Below are 17,403 nucleotides of genomic sequence, written 5' to 3' on the forward strand. Positions count from 1 at the left end.
AATGAATGAATGTGATTTATGTGGAGCACTACAAACCAAAACTTTAAACTAGCAGGTTGTTTGTCTGAAATATAAAGATAAACTATATGTCAATATAGTTGTATAATTTTAGTGAGTTCATTTGAGAGTTTTTGTTAGGCATCCACTTTATTCTGGTGACCAATAAGCGATGATGCATAAACCTCTTATATTCCTTAACCAGATGGGTTGAGGGAAAGTTACCCAAACGCTGTGTGTGTGTGTGTGTGTGTGTTGTGTGTGTACAGGCGCACATCCAGCGGTTCCTACCGATTTATTTCCAGTCGTGTTTTCTCAGCTGCACTTTCCATGCAAGGGAAGAGAAAATGTTTTCTGGGATTTAGGGCCATTTATGCCTCCTCATGCTGCTCCTGCTCGTCTTCGCCCGCATGTTTATTCCAGCTGAACATACACCTGGCGAGGGGAATAAGGCGGAGACTGTTCCCGCTGCCTGAGAGCTTCTATTCATGTACACACACAACACGATATTGACGGAGCTTATTAATAGTATCATGATGGACATCAGAGGTTGAAAAGGTGGCGAAAACATTCCTCGATGTTGTTATACTTAACGTTTTTGGCTTGCTTGTTGGCGTCGCCCTCCAAGTCATACAAGCCCTCTGGGTTAGTTAATGTGACATCATCGACAAGCTCCTTCCAGCGGAACAACACAAGGGGACGAGGAAGCATCTGGAGGTGGAAATTTGCTGTTGAAATGTTACTGGTGCAGAAAGAGGTAATAGGCTGGCGCACTGCTGGAGAGAAGAGGACACGCAATCAACACATTTGGGCATCACACTGTCATTCAGGCTTGGCACTGACAACACCTAAGAATGAGTGCTAAGGGTCAACATTCAATACGTTTACAGTGCGTTCAGTGAACTATTGAAGAAAATAAATATTTTTGTTTTTTTAAAGCAAGAACAGCTCCCACTCATTCTGCCAAAAACGTGTCCAAAGTCGGGACTCTTGGCATATGTCGCCCTCTGCTGGCTGGCACCAGAGTACACAACATCTTGACTGCATTTTGTTTGCAAGGCGCATGACCAATTCAAGAACACAGAACAGCTGTACATCACTTCGTTTCAGCGGCTGCTATAAATAGCAGAGTTGAGAAACTGTATTGTGAGTATTTTTATTTTATTTTTTTTACATTCAAGAATATCAATTGTATGGTGTGTATGGTGTGTATGTGTCAGTAACAGTAGTGTCTCACAGTTTTACCTCACAGAGTAAATACAAACCACAGAGACCAATTAAAACAAAGCTAAAGAAAGCAAGGCAGAAGTAGCCGATAACAAGTGTCCAGTTGGTCATCAGTGCTGCGTCTGTCTCGGAGTGTTAGCAGGTCCAAACCCCTTTGTCCCCTTTGTGCAGCATGATCCTTGCCCATTAGGGACTTGGCCACGCCTCCTCAAAGTTCATCCTGTGCAGACACAGATTTCACACTCATTCCGTCATGATGTTTGTGTTGTGTAGTTTGAGACAAATTGTCGCTCACCTTCAGTTTATTGTGTAACTGCAATGACAACTGTTGCAGCCGCTGCCTGATGGTGTCTGCGATCACGTTAGCGTCCCGACTGTTGATGCCTTCTCCACTTTGTGCAGTCTGTCAACACACGTGTCTCACAGTTAGCAGAGTGCTCACAAGTGTGTGTGTGTGTGCACACGTGGATCCTCACCCTTTTGGCGTGCTGGTATGGGTAGAAGCGGACCGTGGGGTAGGCACTGATTCCAGCTGATTGACAGCTCTGATAGTGAGCCTGACAGTCAATCTTGCCAGCCCGGACCTCCCCTTTCAAGACCTGTCAATTACACAGGGATCTGCCCATTTATAATCACACTTACTCAGCTTTCTTGTGGATCAAAAACAGGAAAAGGAGTCTCACCCGAGCCAAACTTTCAAACTCGGGGGCGAAGTGTTGACAGGGTCCACACCACGGGGCGTAAAAGTCCAAAACCCAGTGGTCTTGACCTTTCAAAACCAGCGATCTGAAGGAGTCTGGAGTCAGATCGACAGATGCTCTGGGTAGCGCGCTGAATGTGAACACACCACCAAGTGTTAATCAAACACGTTCATGTATTAACATGTTAATCAACTGAATAAAGATGGCAACTCACCTGAGGGCCCACGATCTCAATGAGTGTGCATCTCTGTGCCAGCCATTGTAACTGCTACACATTACAACAGTTATTTAATTACTCTATATTGTAACTGCAGCACAACCTTACAACTATTTGTAAAAAAATGCATATTAGGATTGCAATGCAACACAACACAACTATAGTAGCTGTATATTGTAACGGCTACATTTTACAACATCAATACACAACTTTACAACTACTCTTTCATTGCTCCTTGTGAGGCTGTGGCATGTCTAAATACATACTTGTAGAGACCAGGTTTCTTGGTACTCCCCGGGTACAAACGAATTTCAGGATACGCTCGCACATGCTGACTCTGGCAGAACGACTGATGGCGCTGACAGTCCACAGAGCCAACCAGAACCTGCCCCATCAACATCTGAAGAGAGATGCCTGTTAGACACTCTTCAATACTGATAACAGTGACTGCCTAGTGCATGTGGTGGCTCTACCCGTGCCATGCGCCTCCACTCTGGCAGCAGAGCCTGACATGGACCACACCATGGAGCATAAAAATCTACTGCCCAGATCTGCCCTTCGTCTCGACCTGAGAAGGACAAAGAATGCCAAGAGGAACGTGTGGTATATGAAGACGTGAGAAACATATCCAGGTATGAAATGTTAAAAGCACACTTGGAACATGAGGTTCACCTTGCACTTTGACAGAGAAGCTTGAAGGATCTAGAACCACCACAGATGGATTGACCAAGTCCTGTGGGCACAGAAACATAGGTGTGTATACTGTATGTGGTACCCTTACAGTATCTCACAAAAGTGAGTACACCCCTCAAATTTTATGATACATTTCTATGGGACAACATTGATGAAAAATCACTTTGATAAAATGTACTACAGCTGCTGTAACAGTGTAAATTTACTGTGCTTCAAAATACCTCAACACACAACCATTGTGGTTCACAAAAGACGAGTACGCCTTTTGTGAGGAAATATACATATCATGCATGAGAATGTACATACCTGTATGAATTCCAGGATGCCATCAGCAGAGTGCTGTCCTTCATATTCATGAACAGATGAGCCATTGAAGATGACAGTGGTGGGATAAGCTTGTATGTTGTACTGACAACATGGACACAACACTGTTAGTGTGTGTGTGTGTGTGTGTGTGTGTATATATAATAAGCAATGGGACAGCCCACACAGCTCACCATAGAGCAGAGGTTCTGGTGGATGGTACAGTCCAAAGTACCAAACTTCATCTGTCCTGCCAGCTGAATCGAGGCTTTTCTCAATTCGGGAAGCAGAGCTCGACACGGAGGACACCACTGTCGTACAACACAACACAAAAGCTACACACACCGCGTTTAAGTTTGTTGACCAATTTTTTAAAAAACTAACAGGAGCAAAGAAGTCAACCAGCCAGGGCTCCTTCCTGTCCGAGGGGAAGTTGTCTGGCCTCAGAGTGGTCACATGAGCGCGGACGCTGTCCCGGGCAAAAGCTACAATGTTGTAGAGCACATCTTTGCCTGCAGGTGGGAACCAGAGGATGACACCCAAACCACACGAAGGGAGGTAGCAACATTGACAGCAGTAGCCTGGGTAACAAACTGACCATGGTGGATCTCAAAGTCATGGACTCCCAGGCCTTTGAAGACAGCCACGCAGGCTTTATGGACGTAGAGAGACTGACACAATTGTGAGTCAGCAATGCAGTCCACTCTGCCCACCTGGATGGACACACAGGTCAGGCAGGCGAAAACACTCTGAAGATTAAAAAAAAAACAAAAAAAAAACAGAGCAGACATACTTGTATGTGGTCATTGCGGAGGAAGGCCTTGAGCTTCTTGTACTCGTTGGAGGCAAGGCTTCTGTCTCCAAATGTAAAACTGACCAACCAGCGATGCCGGGCCAGCTTACTCTAAGACGGCAAGTAAAAACGGTCAAGCATGGTGACCTATTTTAAGAGTTTAATGAGGTTTCTTTACATGGAAGGTGTCAGCGGTGAGCAGCTCCAGGTCAGGCAGATGATTGATGACCTGAGTGTAAATCTCTCTGCTGTCCAGAGTGCTGAGCCACTGAGAGAATACGTGCAACACGTCAGTTCAGTACTGCTTGGATGTTTTGATGTGCATGTGTGAACAGGAACATGCAAGCCAGCTCACCAGGACACTTCCTTGCTGATTCAGAGCACTTCCTGGTGGGAACAAACCAGTGGCTCCACTGGTTACCTAAAAACAAAAAAGGAAAACTGATAGGAGAGATGGAATCTGAAATTTATTTCACCTGTAAAATTTATGCAATAGTACATTTTAGGTTCATCCTGAATTGAACCCCAAATATCGGCAAAAATATGAATTTAATGTCATTTCTTATCAGGTATTCAGACTATTATGATCTTTTGATGGCAAAGGCCATTCTCTCAAAAAGATTTCTCTCTCTGAACACAAGATCATACGGTGATTGGAGGAAAAAAGTCGAGCAGGAAGACTTAGTAGGTTTGAAATTCTTGCAATTTACCAATTGGCTGAAAAATTTCACATTTAACACACTGAAGACAAAACTGATAGTAATGTATTTTTTACCTGGAAACTCTCACAGAGTTGCTCTTGTGTGCTGCAGTCCATCCAGCCCACCTTTACCAGGCCATCCTGCACAAACAACCAGCATGACTTCCTGTCTGAAATTACTTGTATACAGTACTCTACATTAGTAACAGGCAATAGAACCCATATGCAATATAAACAATATAAATTTGACCTGTAAGATAAATTTGAATTCTGGTGTGATAATGCATGTTGATGACACAATCTAGCAGCATCCTCAGAATTTAGAGCAACAAGCTGCAACAGACTGCAATGCATCGTCCACATAGTAAACATGACTGAAAGCAAACAGAAGGAGCTGAGAAAAAAACCTGTCAAACAGCTATAATTTGGACTCCGTTCAGACTTAAGCCTTTAAAAAAAAAAAAAAAAAAAAACTAAATGTAGTGCCTTTTGCAGCGTTTTGCATTTTTTACCATCTATAGCAGTGGTTCCCAAAGTGGGGTACACATATCCCCAAGGCTAAGGTTAATTGTCATAGCAGGCACGTTAATAAAAATAAAAACAACTAGCGCCTAACACACAATTTTCTTCATTTAAGATAGCCACGCCCAATGTTTTTATTTAACTAATTCACAGTATGGGTTCCGTTATCAATTTGACACCAGTATTTTGACACCAGTTATTCCTGTTTTCCGTATGCTGGGTGTCATTTTAGAGTCTAGGACTAAAACCACCTGGTTGTAGGGCCTTTTAGAATGATTTGCACTCTAGGGAAAAAGAACAATTGATTTTTTTTTTCTTATAAATCTGTGCAGCTCCTATTTAAATTTTCGTTGTAAATTCATAATTCATATGCAACTTTATGGTGTATAGTTAGTTTATAATTTACATGCAAAATCATATATATATATATATATATATATATATATATATATATATATATATATATATGGTTATCACAACAGACAAAAATATAGATTTTAGGCCAAAAAAGCCCACCCATAGTACTTGTCTACAGGTGTAATACTAAATGCAGTGCAGTGTGTCCTCACCAACATTGAAGCCAGTTTCTGTCTGGTTCTTGGCTCCAGACAATCTGTCAAAAGAGCAGAGATGTTTTTTTTAGTACAATGTAAGTCGATCCTGTTGATGTTGATAACCCATGAAGACCTTGGGCCTCATCTATAAAACACAGGGCCGAAAGGTTGCGTTGGCCATTTTCCATGCAAAGTATCTAAGTATAAAAACCTAACCTGACTTGAGACTGTGCGTGCCACTACACCACCTTTGTAGCTGGCATACACACTTCTTGGAGACATGAAAATAACGTAAGAGCTTGACAGTATGACTCTGGATTGTATTGGCGCAACCAAAACAAGTGCACCCATTTAATTTTTTTTTTTTAATTGTGAGCCACCGAAAGATATGCGCATGCACAAAAGCTTTATTGCAAGAGATGCAACAGAATCGCTGCAGCAGCTCTGCTTGTATGAAATATATGAATCATCTCTCATTGTCAATTCTCTTTGTGTCTGTTGCCAAAGACAAAAATAAATGTCCATGCAATGCATAGTTTTCAGCATCAATTTTGGTTATGTTGACAACCGCTTATGTTGATGTGAGTCAGTCTGTCTGAGTGATGTTCAAATAAACATGTTCCATTGCAGATGCTAAGGTAACCTCGGTTATCTCAAACTGTTGTGTGTGCGTGTGTCGATGTTACCTCCTGTGTCCGAGCAGAAAGTGATGAGCCAGCCCAGCCCTGACGCGAAAGCGCTCTCTATCTCGCTGAACACATTACCTGGGAACAACACAGCCGCCTGGTCAGGTCAGAACAGTCAATTGCAGGCATGTCAATCATGCACGTGTTGTGATTAGTGCCTAACCTTGCCACAGCTGAGTGACGCTGGTCTTGATGAATTGCATGCAGAAGCTCACCAGGTTGTCTTTTGCACGCTCGCCACTGAACTTCTCAGGTTTCTACACAGGGAAAATATGTTTTTAAATTAATTTTCACCATTAATCTTTGATGATGACCAGTCCAGGGACAGCTGGGATAGGCTCCAGCACCCCCCGCGACCCTCGTGAGGAAAAAAGCGGTAGAAAATAAATGAATGAATGAATCTTTGATGATTACAACTTTGATTGGAAAGGATTAAAACATATGGTGCTGAAACTACAAGTAGTAAACAATTCTTTTGATTGATAATGTCTTCCAATGTACAGTGGTATCTCGGTTTTCATTATTAATTTGTTCCAAAGGGTCTGTCCAAAACCAAATAATCCACAACACACAAAATTCTTAACACAAAACACTTTTAAAATACAACAATTATAATTTTACATGCAGAGAACAAATTCAAGGGTCATCCCACTAACATTTAACATCACTTATACATTGACTGAAGAATCTTGTTGGCAAGAACTAGCAAAGACCGAAGAGGGAGGACGGGGGGAGAGAGGCTCACTAATGGCACCTTTGGACTTCTTTCTTAAATTCCTTATCAAAATGCTCGCACTGGGTTATTTTGTACCTGTACTCTATTTTTCATTCATTCATTCATTCATTCATTCATTTTCTACCGCTTATCCTCACAAGGGTTGCCGGGGTGCTGGAGCCTATCCCCCCAAAAAAAGCAAAGACTTGTGGTGTAACTGTGTTAGTCAGCAAAGAACTACATAGTCAGAAGTTGACGATATCATAGTAGGCCGACAGAGCTGGGACAATGACTTCTAGGTGGGAGTTCAGAGCACGCTAACAGGTATGTTTTGTAATAACGACACATTCTGAACACAGCCTTGGTGCCATGTGAACGTGATGCAGAAGTGATGTTTCTGTTTTCTTATTTATATCTTGTGATTGTCATCTTTTTTTTGTGTGCTGCAGAACAGATTTGCTCGTACTGTAATAAATGAAATGAATGACAAGCTTGTTTGCAATGTATGGCTGTGCAATTACAGAGACAGTGTACAAAAACCGAGACATATTTTAGACAATAATTTTCACTGAGGTGTATGCAAGTCGAAGTACCATTGAATGCAGGCCAATATTGTGTTTCTCTCATGAAAAATATGTCTTAAATAGAATACTTCCATCAGTACTCTTCAAAAAGTAGTGTGTATTGTGGCAGCTCCTTAATTTGTGCACTTCTGTGCCTCCACTAGCGGTCTGAGTTTCCCAAGTGCATTCACACTGAGAAGCATGGCAAAACGGTCAAAATGGTGACAGTCCAGTGATGGACACGTGCCACGTTGCCGTACACTTCTGAGTGTCAAAACAAATATGCACTCAAAATACTAAGTGTAAGTACGGAAGTGCGCGAGTTGAGACACAGTCTATGAAATCCAATTGACTGTTCTTGCACATTAGTTTAAAGAAGTCATAAAAAGTAATTTTACCTGTTCTGCTCTAAATACATAGAGACTGGGGTAGCTATTGATGCCTTTCCTTCTACACAGGTGGTTGTTGTCACCACAGTTCACCGCCCCGATCCTGATCACACCATCCATCTCCTTAGCAAACTCTCTCCACTGAAACGTACACAAAGAATATCATACTGCCACAGAAAAGGACAGGTGACAGATGAAACTAGAGTATAACAATTAAACAATATAACAGACAGCTGGTCAGCAAGTGTGTTCTTAAGCTAAAGATGCTTATGTTACCGTTGGAGCAAGCTGGTGACAATGTGAACACCGCGGGAAATAAAAGTTGATGAACCAGATCTCTCCTGAGTTCACCGCAGCCTCTGAAACAAACACACATATTTCACTTTTAATACTAAACCAGAAATTGCCATGTTGCATTTGTGTAGCATGAAAACACTTTCTATTCTTACCAAAGTCTCCGCTGTCCAGAGTGATGATCTCCAAGTCATCGTCATAGATTCCTGAATACAACAGCATGTACACATAGTGTAAACTCAAGTAAATAAAATAGAGGACTCTTCGTTAAAGGGGACCTATTATGCTCATTTTTTGACCCTTTGTATTGAGCTGTGGACTCCTATAGAGCAGCTACACACAATAACCTGCACAAAAACTTTTTGGTTTTGTAGAGTCTGCATCTTTTCATGCTGTATTTTTTTGGATTTGTGCTTCCTGCCAAAACTGTCTGTTTTAATTTAATGCCATTTTTTAATTAATTTTAATTTTTTATTCCTCTGAGCATGCCCAAACCTCATTAACTGAAACTCTGGCATCATTTAACATGAGAATATGACATTCTAACTGTATTTATAGGTCAGAAAAGTGGAAAAAGCATAATAGGTCTCCTTTAACAATGCACCAAAAGTCACCAAAGTCGTAGCGGTAGTAGTTCCAGCTCTCGTAGCGTCCTCCCTGCTGCTCATCCAATCCCTTCTCTCCGTATTTATCATATTTCTTTCTTAGGTCCTCATCCTTCAGAACCTCATAAGCTCGGTTCACCTGCAGAAACTTCTCGTGGGCCGACGTGTCCCCCTGTAGACATTTTTATTCATTCAATGTTAAGACTTGGACTATACGGTTTTAATCAGAACCATGTCCAAAGGGATGGCGAGTCTGAATTTAAACTTCTGTCGTTGACGGTTTTGTTCATTTTGATGGGGTCACTCACTTATAGAGAGCAAACGCACTGCAACGTCCTGTTGAGGTCGACAATGCAGAGTCTCAATTGAAAGTGGGATAGTGGAAAGTGAGATATACTATGACAGTTAGACTGCATTTGCAAAATTTAGCCACACTTTCTCTATTTCATAACTGTGGCGGTGTTGCCTTTCTTTTTTATTTGTGCCTGCAACTGCTGATATTTACTATCCAACAGTCCAAATGCTCTAAACACAAAAATGATCCAAAAACAAAAATTCACAACCACCATAAAACTAAATCAATGGAACAAGGCCAAAGGTAATTTTTTCTTAATATCTTTATTGAACACTTGGACTCATTCTAATGCTAACATTGGTACATAAATCAATGTCTCTATCATCCTGTCAAATATGGCTATATCTCTTCAAATGTTAGCCAACTTTCTGAGGTACATCACTCAGGTCTGGCTCCCCTGACAGGGGTGTTTTAGGGTGTTGTTTGTGTTTTTGCCGTTTGCAGCATTTTTATTTCGCATTTCTTTTTGATCCTACAACATACATGTGATTGCAGTGTTTTTAATTTGCAGCATTTCTCCATTGCGTCTGTTCTATAGTGTTTGTGGGTTTGTTTGTTTTTTAATAGCATTTTTGTGTTTGGACGTTGCTGTGTGTTTGCTCCTGCCTCAACACCGTACTCACCGGGTTCTTGTCGGGGTGCATGGTGAGTGCTAATTTCTTAAAGGCCTGTCGGATCTCCCTGGTGGTGGCTTCCCTGCTGACCCCCAACAGGTCATAGTAGTCTTGACTGGCTGCACAGCCAACCCCCAGCAGGGTGACAAGGAGTAGCAACAGAACAATCCGGATGGGACGAGGACTCTGAAACAGGGCCACATGCCTGGGCCACATCACTGGTCCTGCCATTGCATCCACTAGAACCAAAGAGGATAGAAAGACACAAACCTCTGGCTAGTTAAACCTAGTTGATGGAGAGATTCCAGTTCACTTAACCTTCCTGTACCCTCAAGTCACTGTTTTCTGTTCTTGTCAACTTTATTTTGTACTTAAGACTGGCTGAACCCGCAGTAGTTTTTCCAGTCTTATCTCATTACAATAATTTCAGTAATATATTCCATTGTCTGCTATATGTACCATCACTGTCTGCACAACTACCCTTCTTCATGTCATACATGTAACAGTAACAGTATCATTTTAAAATACTGTTTAAAATATTGTACCAAAAATCCTAAGCTGGGTTACTATTAATTCTATGGGGCCTTTACATTCAGCTGTATATTTTAAAATAAGTGAAATTTCACCAAACATTTGTAATGTGGGCTCTGTTATTCTATTCCAATGACTTACGTGGCCTCTTGAATGAATGGCTCGAGTTTTTACTTAAAGGAAACCATGTATTACGTACAAATACACGTTTCCTAGGATACAACAATGGTGACCATCGCACACAAATTGAACAACACTGCGTGCAAATGAAAGAAAACAAAAAACATAAACATGTTATCCAGCAACTAAAGAACACGTGAATTTAGGAAGACGTTTATCCATAAGCAGAAAAGATTTACATTGTTGATTTATACAGCAGGCTAAGCTAGCAAGAGTAGTTTCCATACGGCTAATTAATACTCAAAAATTAACTTTCTGGTTTCGTAGTGATTCTAAGCTTTCTGTAATTAGTGTGGTTTAAGTTAGAAGTCACCAAACACGCACCAAAGTTTACCTTGAGTTGTACCTAACCTCTGAGGTGTCTTTAAACTTCCAAAAGTCTCAGCTGATTACATCCGTATCCACATCCGGATCTCGCCGGTATCAAGTTTGTCATTACACACTTCACTTCTGTCCAATGCTTTTCAAAATTAAAGCCAAGTAGTCTGCCAGGCTCAAGTACATGGATGGCAGTTTGCGTAAAACGATATTTCGTCCAGGTAATTTACTAAATCAATCAAATGTATTTTGTATCTCCACCCATATTTCTACAGAGAACTGTTAAATTTGTTGAGTTTTAGTTTATTTTGACATTTGACCATTCGCTATGGTTGACGTCATAACGATGACGTTGCACAGAAGTTTGGTACGTTCACGTGCGTAAACGATGATTGCACATTTTGACTTTCAATATGATGAACATGATTAATCAATAGTTAATTCCTCTGCTACATTAAATATTAAAAACCAAGTGAAATGGCATTTAGCAACTAAAAAGATTTGCTTTATCTTAAGATGTTTTCATGAATAACAAACGGTTACACACGAAAAGCCTTAGATCACTGAACGCATCTTTTCAAATGTCTTTCACTTCCGGTGTGCTAATGGCCACAGACCCTTCACGCCGCAATTGGCAGGGGCTCCAAAAAACACTTTAGACCGCAATGCTTTAGATCTGGAGGTAGTTCTTAAAATCTAACAGTTGACATCAGTACGCAGTATTTCTTCTCCGCCCCTGAATACTTCACTTCCGTAACTCTGACACGTTTGCTAGCGCTGCTCGTCTAGTTAGCTCATATTAGCCTGGCGTCACTTCCTATATTTGAAATCCGCGGCCACGAACATAAGTTACCAAACGGTGATGGAGCTACAAGGTAAATAAAAGTTTAAGTGTACCTACATTTTACAGCCTGCTCTCTACAAATGCATGTTATTTTTAATTGTTAGCCAACTTCTTTAGTTGCTAGCGATCAAAGAATGTTATTCCACTTTTTATTCACTACATTTTGTAGGTCATTAGATGCTTGAGTACATATAATAAGACGTGCACTAAACATATAATTAATCGTATTACAACAATTTCAGTAAAGTTTCTACAATGTGTTAAAATGTCAGCAAACCTCTCTAGTCAATTAGAGTGAAGTTTGCTTAAATTTGTTTTCGTCACACAGTGGGATCAGAACCCATGACACTGGGTTCCCCCACCTCTCCCAAGCCCACCCCAGGTGCTCAGTTCCTTCCAGGATTTCTGATGGGTGACCCGCCTGCACCTGCAAGCCCGCAACCCCGCCCCTTCAGCCTCTCCACACCCATTTTGGAGAGCGCAAGTGCCCTTAAAGGTGGGGTTAATACCTTTGTGCATGTGTATACAGTATGTGTTTTCATTAATTCATTTAATCATTTTGTTAATGTGTGTTCAGCAGGTTCAGGAAGCTCCGCCCCTCAGCCTGTGGTGCCCACCCCAAAAGACAAGAGTGGAGCCCCGCCTGTTCGCAGCATCCAGGATGAGCTGGTCACCCTGGGGACTCCTCTGAGCGCACACAGGCATGTTGGTAGTGTGGGGACACCTCTGAGCGCACACAGGCAGGTTGGTAATGAAGTAAAATGTCTCATTAACCACTGAGGTTGACTAATATTTACTAACGCTGTACGGGTGTCCAGACTTTTTCCACCATGCAGTCTCCGGCATCAGCACGGCAGGGTTCCACTCCAGGTACACGCACACTAGCACTGTGTCTCAATTGGTGCACTTCAATACTTTTTTCACAAGTTGTTCAGTATACTTATTGAAGTATACAGACAGAAGTATTCCATTTGAGACTTTGATGACCCACTGCCATGAGTAGTGAAGAGTTGTGATGACCATGTCACATGTCCAGGTGTGCCGCCGGTGTGCATGTCTCCAGCTCAGGTGGACCCTTTCTACAGTCAGGGAGAGGCTCTGTCTTCTGAGGACCAGCTGGACCAGACCTGGGTCACTGTTTTTGGGTATATTTGTTTAATTGTTTTTTTTTTCCCCACTCCACTTTACTGCTAATACTGCTGTTCTGTTGAATGTACTCATGTTTGTTTTTTGTGTGTTAAGTTTTCCACCAGCCTCCGCCTCCTACATTCTGTTGCAGTTTGCTCAGTATGGAAACATCCTCAAACACACGGTGAGACGCAACACAGAGCTATATTATAAACAGTGGACATGGGATCAGGCTGTAAAAAAAGAAACAGTTTAAAGAGGGTCAGGTTTAAGGTCAGCGTGAGGTTTAAAGTGTTCCTAAATGATATACATCTAGTATAATACCATATATACTAGGGCTGTTAAAGATAATGGCATTTAAGGCAGTAACTAATTAATTTCTTTAATTACGTAACATTTTTTAGTGGAATTAATGAGTGCGGACGAGATCACACACGCCTCGGGTCAGATGTCATACACACAGTGGAGCACATTCAGTAGTATGAAGCACAGTGGAGCGTCCTCACACAGACCTGAACACACACAGCAGTACCATTCCAACACTGTATACTGTATGTAGCTCCAACCCACACGTCTCTAGTTCCTTCATAAGATATGCCTTTATTCGTGCCTCATTGGGGAAATTTGCATTGCACAGCAGCAAGAGTACAGAATCAGTTAAGCAGTACAAAATACACAATATAGAAAAATAAACAATATAACAGCAGCCCAAGTATTAACAAAATCAACAGTTTTTCCCAGAGTTATATACAATACAGTATGCAGATAATATAAAACGAGATGACATATATGACCAGTCTATACACTGAGATCTTGAGTTAAAGTGAGTTAATATGAGGCATTATGGAAATACTTCACATAGAACTTAGTATATTGCATTTAGAGCCCTTAATATTGCACATGGAGGTTGATCATCCTTCACATTCTTCAGTCTCATTACAACAACGCGAGATGTGGTAGGCGACACCCCCAATAACACGAAAATTGCTTAGTGTGTGTGTGTGTGTGTGTGTGTGTGTGTGTGTGTGGAAATAAACAAACAATAAATTTAATGTGCTTATCACTCACTTTGTAACTCTTAAGGATTGAAGTGCCGCTGCACTTCACCGTGGAGCTTCACCGTGCTCTGGGTCAAAGGAGGGGACATCCAAGAGGAGCTATATGTTTCTCCTAAAAGACAACATATGTTGTATGTGTGTAGGTGTAGGAACGCTGGTCAAAACACTGTTGTGTGTTGGTGGGTGTGGAGGGAAGATGTAAAAAATATATATATATATTATATAAAAAAAACCTGTGCATATAGACGTGGCAGAATGCGAGTCAGCAAATACACTTCTAATAGTGGAGCAGGCAGTTCAAGATTACATTGTAAATGGTGATGATGACGATGGCTGTGCTTGTGTGAGAGGTGAGGAAGAGTATGACATTTTGATGAGATTGTTGAGTATCATGGAGACAGGAATTTGACCGTTCCTGAGCCTGGTGATGTCACAAGGCTCTAATAATGTTTTTAAAAAACAGGTTTTCTATGCTCTATGAAAATATTCCATAATAAATACAAATATATCAAATATAAAGTATATTAAATTGTTATTTTAGATTTTATAAATAGCATTTTGTATGTGTTCAGACTTTTAGAATATCTAAGGTTGTAAAATGAGACTTAAAGGAAAAGCACTTTTTTTGGAATCCTTATATCAGGGGTCTCAAACTCAATTTACCTGGGGGCCACTGGAGCTAGGGTCTGGGCAAGGCTGGGCCGCATCAGGTTTTCCAAAAAAAAACAAAAAAAAAATGCATTTATTAAAAACAGAAAAATATACAAACTTTTTCAGTGCTTTGGTTCCGATTTTCTACAATAAAAGCTCTGATAAAACATTCCACTGTTCTCAAATATCTTACTTTTAATTTTTATGCACAAAATAAGATGAAAAATAAATAAACAAATCAAGAATAAAGAAAATCAATCAGTAATAAATAAATATAATAATAATAATAATAAAATGGCAAATAATAAACTTAAGAAACCACATATAGTTGGTGGGTAGACAAATTATTTTTTTCAGATTAAAATTAACAAAGCATTATTAGAGCCCTGTAGACATGACAAAACACGACTATAGTCACATTTATACTTTTTTTAATTTACAACATATTGCGCAACTGCAGGGTCTTGAGACACATGCTAACTCGCAAACTAGAGCGCTAGCGACCTAAACAGTAGCCTTCAAGTTATTTCCTTTAAACTTAAATAGCCAAAAACTTACCACTTCCACATGGATAGGGAGGATAACTATTAACAGTTATTTAACCTTTAACATGAACATTAATCAAATGTAATAATTTTTTCTGGGTACATGATACCATACAGCATTCATATCAAACTTGCGCGGGCCACACTAACATTAGACTTTCATATCAAGGCGGGGGCCTCAAACTAGTGTCCTGCGGGCCACATTTGGCCTGCGGGCCGCATGTTTGAGACCCCTGCTTTATATGAAACATGAGCACATTTTCCCTTTTCTGTGTGTTCTAAAAAACAGGAAAAACAGCTAGCATGGTGGAGCTTTAGGTGATTTCCACCCAGAATTCAGTTTTCCTTTAAAATATTGCCTATACACTTATGGCCGCAATTTGACTTTGTCACTTGTTCATGTATGGTCGTCTCAATACGTCATTTTCTGCAGATGGCGTCTCCTGGCAACTGGATGCATCTTCAGTATCAGTCCAGACTGCAGGCCAGGAAAGCCCTGTCCAAGGACGGCAAAGTGTTTGGAGACGCAATCATGGTGGGAGTCAAACCCTGCATCGACAAGGTGTGTACGACCCCACCAGCTAACCAGCTGTGGCCTGTGACCTCAGTCTAAAAAGACATGTCTGTGTTGTCAGAGTGTGATGGACAGCGGCGAGTTCGCCGCCTCTCCTCTCCATACTTCTGCCCTCCCGTCAACTCCCCGCTCGGCCATCAGGCCACTCAGTGCCACCTACAGGAATTCAGGAAGCGACTACCAGGTGACCTCTGAACTCTTGATATGACATCATCATAACGTACCCTGTTAGAGGAGCATTTGGACTTAATAAGACATAAATGTGTGTGTTTAGGTGGTGGTAGACAGACAGACCCCCAGGAAGGATGACAGCTTTGTTTCCAAGGCAATGGAGTACATGTTTGGCTGGTGACGTCACCGTGACGCCACTAGATACCTGCTGCTGATTGGACGGATGAATGCTATGTGTGTGGGGGGGGGGGGGGAGGGAGAGAGAAGGACTCTCTTTTATAATCTGCTTTTTAATGTGTCTTGTTTCAATAAAGTTTCTACATGACAAAATGGGAGTGTTCTCTCAGTAGCCACCAGAGGGCAATGTAGGTCTATTTGTATGTAGGTCTATTAGTATTAGACATAGGAAGCCTGGACAGGAACAACATACTCCTCATCCATGTGGGATTATAGCTTGGCCGAAGGTAAATATTGGTGACACCTTGATAGATGACCCTCTAGTGGCCTTAGGAGTTACAGCAGAGGATGTGACCTTTTGACCTACATGAGTAGGAAAGTGCAGGCAGCTGCAGATGAGACAACGGTTTCATTCTGCTGTGCGTATGATTAAAGCAGTGTGTTGTGTCGAAAACATGACTCAGCGGTTTAGCTGAAACTAATTTAAACACATTCATGTTTTCCTTTGTAAAAGCACTGTTAAAAATGATTGCTCATGGGTTGGGAAGTAGGCAACAGCACAAAGTTCAGCTTCACATCCTAAAGTTTGTTGACGTGACAATCAAAGTCTTGTTCCCACGGTTGTCATGGGAATCCGAAACAGGAAGGACAAGTTTAAACTTTCATTAGACGCTATTTATAAACACAGCATGCTGACCTTTCACCCCAGTGAATCAGCAGATTGAGAACATTTTCCACGGTGAAGCCAAAACGTTCAGATATTTGACTCAACATTCCACAGGCTACATCCCATAATAGACTCTTCAACTGGCAAAGAACAAGAAGATGTTTTAAGGAGGGAGATGTGCAGCTCATTAGCCTGTGGACACAACAGATGCTTTGCTCTGCAGGCGTGCTGCGTCTGTGTTGGCGTGGCAACGCCTGTGGTCACGCCAGCTGTTCTACTTCCTGAGGTCAACATCAACTACAAAAACACGCTCATGTGACCAAAGCTTCCTTTTCATGAAGATGGCAGTGTCGCACAGCACACAGGAACTGTTTGGTTGTCAGCATTTTCCTTACCTCCTTGCTTCTTGATCTTCTCTCCTTTTTAATGGCGAATTGCAACCACTCCTGTTATTTCTCCCCTTCCATTATGTAGACATGATGGCAACTATTGAAGGTGGTAAGTGTTCATCACTGCATACTCACAATTTTTACCGCTTTTAGTCCAACATCTTGGAACTGACATTTTGCTGTACTTCCGAGCCTGAACTCTAAGACTAAGTATAAGTACAAATAACAGGAAGTGCAGCGCC

General features: G+C 41.3%; 2 protein-coding genes across 5 annotated transcripts; one reads left to right on the top strand and one right to left on the bottom strand.

Moving 5' to 3' along the window:
- Nucleotides 1-1,139: 1,139 nt before the first annotated feature.
- dnajc10 (DnaJ (Hsp40) homolog, subfamily C, member 10) lies at nucleotides 1,140-11,073 on the bottom strand. Of its 2 annotated transcripts, none has more exons than XM_058081381.2 (25): nucleotides 10,974-11,073; nucleotides 9,938-10,167; nucleotides 8,969-9,131; nucleotides 8,510-8,560; nucleotides 8,337-8,419; nucleotides 8,070-8,201; nucleotides 6,557-6,650; nucleotides 6,394-6,471; nucleotides 5,723-5,766; nucleotides 4,707-4,772; nucleotides 4,287-4,352; nucleotides 4,110-4,199; nucleotides 3,932-4,042; nucleotides 3,737-3,851; nucleotides 3,523-3,650; nucleotides 3,333-3,449; nucleotides 3,142-3,243; nucleotides 2,815-2,875; nucleotides 2,616-2,710; nucleotides 2,409-2,542; nucleotides 2,140-2,193; nucleotides 1,908-2,055; nucleotides 1,701-1,823; nucleotides 1,520-1,627; nucleotides 1,140-1,444 (listed from the first exon to the last, which is right to left on the bottom strand). In XM_058081381.2, exons 2-25 carry the CDS (start codon nucleotides 10,157-10,159, stop codon nucleotides 1,433-1,435), a joined length of 2,397 nt encoding a protein of 798 aa, XP_057937364.2. In that variant the 5' UTR covers nucleotides 10,160-10,167; nucleotides 10,974-11,073; the 3' UTR covers nucleotides 1,140-1,432. The 2 variants fall into 2 exon arrangements, with proteins under 2 accessions (XP_057937364.2, XP_057937365.2); XM_058081382.2 differs by having other exon boundaries at nucleotides 10,964-11,059.
- Nucleotides 11,074-11,526: 453 nt separating this feature from the next.
- Nucleotides 11,527-16,183, top strand: nup35 (nucleoporin 35). 3 transcript variants are annotated; one of them, XM_058081387.2, is made up of 9 exons: nucleotides 11,527-11,832; nucleotides 12,130-12,297; nucleotides 12,379-12,545; nucleotides 12,620-12,671; nucleotides 12,838-12,946; nucleotides 13,044-13,113; nucleotides 15,617-15,745; nucleotides 15,819-15,941; nucleotides 16,032-16,183. In XM_058081387.2, the coding sequence occupies exons 1-9, from the start codon at nucleotides 11,820-11,822 to the stop codon at nucleotides 16,107-16,109; spliced, it is 909 nt and encodes a 302-aa protein (XP_057937370.2). In that variant the 5' UTR covers nucleotides 11,527-11,819; the 3' UTR covers nucleotides 16,110-16,183. The 3 variants fall into 3 exon arrangements, with proteins under 3 accessions (XP_057937370.2, XP_057937371.2, XP_057937372.2); XM_058081388.2 differs by having other exon boundaries at nucleotides 12,382-12,545; XM_058081389.2 differs by having other exon boundaries at nucleotides 11,565-11,639.
- The last annotated feature ends 1,220 nt before the right edge of the window (nucleotides 16,184-17,403 follow it).

This window comes from Doryrhamphus excisus, linkage group LG12 (genome assembly GCF_037039965.1).
Source record: "Doryrhamphus excisus strain RoL-2023G ecotype Guam linkage group LG12, RoL_Dexc_Guam_v1.1, whole genome shotgun sequence".
Lineage (NCBI taxonomy): Eukaryota > Metazoa > Chordata > Actinopteri > Syngnathiformes > Syngnathidae > Doryrhamphus > Doryrhamphus excisus.

Excerpts from the sequence above, each read along its gene's own strand:
- dnajc10 (XM_058081381.2), bottom strand. The coding sequence starts at position 10,159 with ATGGCAGGACCAGTGATGTGGCCCAGGCATGTGGCCCTGTTTCAGAGT. Across the intron at positions 4,043-4,109 it reads TCACCGCTGACACCTTCCAT|AGTAAGCTGGCCCGGCATCG; the intron begins GTAAAGAAACCT and ends TTGCCGTCTTAG. Across the intron at positions 2,543-2,615 it reads AGTGGAGGCGCATGGCACGG|ATGTTGATGGGGCAGGTTCT; the intron begins GTAGAGCCACCA and ends ATCTCTCTTCAG.
- nup35 (XM_058081387.2), top strand. Across the intron at positions 12,298-12,378 it reads GAGCGCAAGTGCCCTTAAAG|CAGGTTCAGGAAGCTCCGCC; the intron begins GTGGGGTTAATA and ends ATGTGTGTTCAG. Across the intron at positions 13,114-15,616 it reads GAAACATCCTCAAACACACG|ATGGCGTCTCCTGGCAACTG; the intron begins GTGAGACGCAAC and ends CATTTTCTGCAG.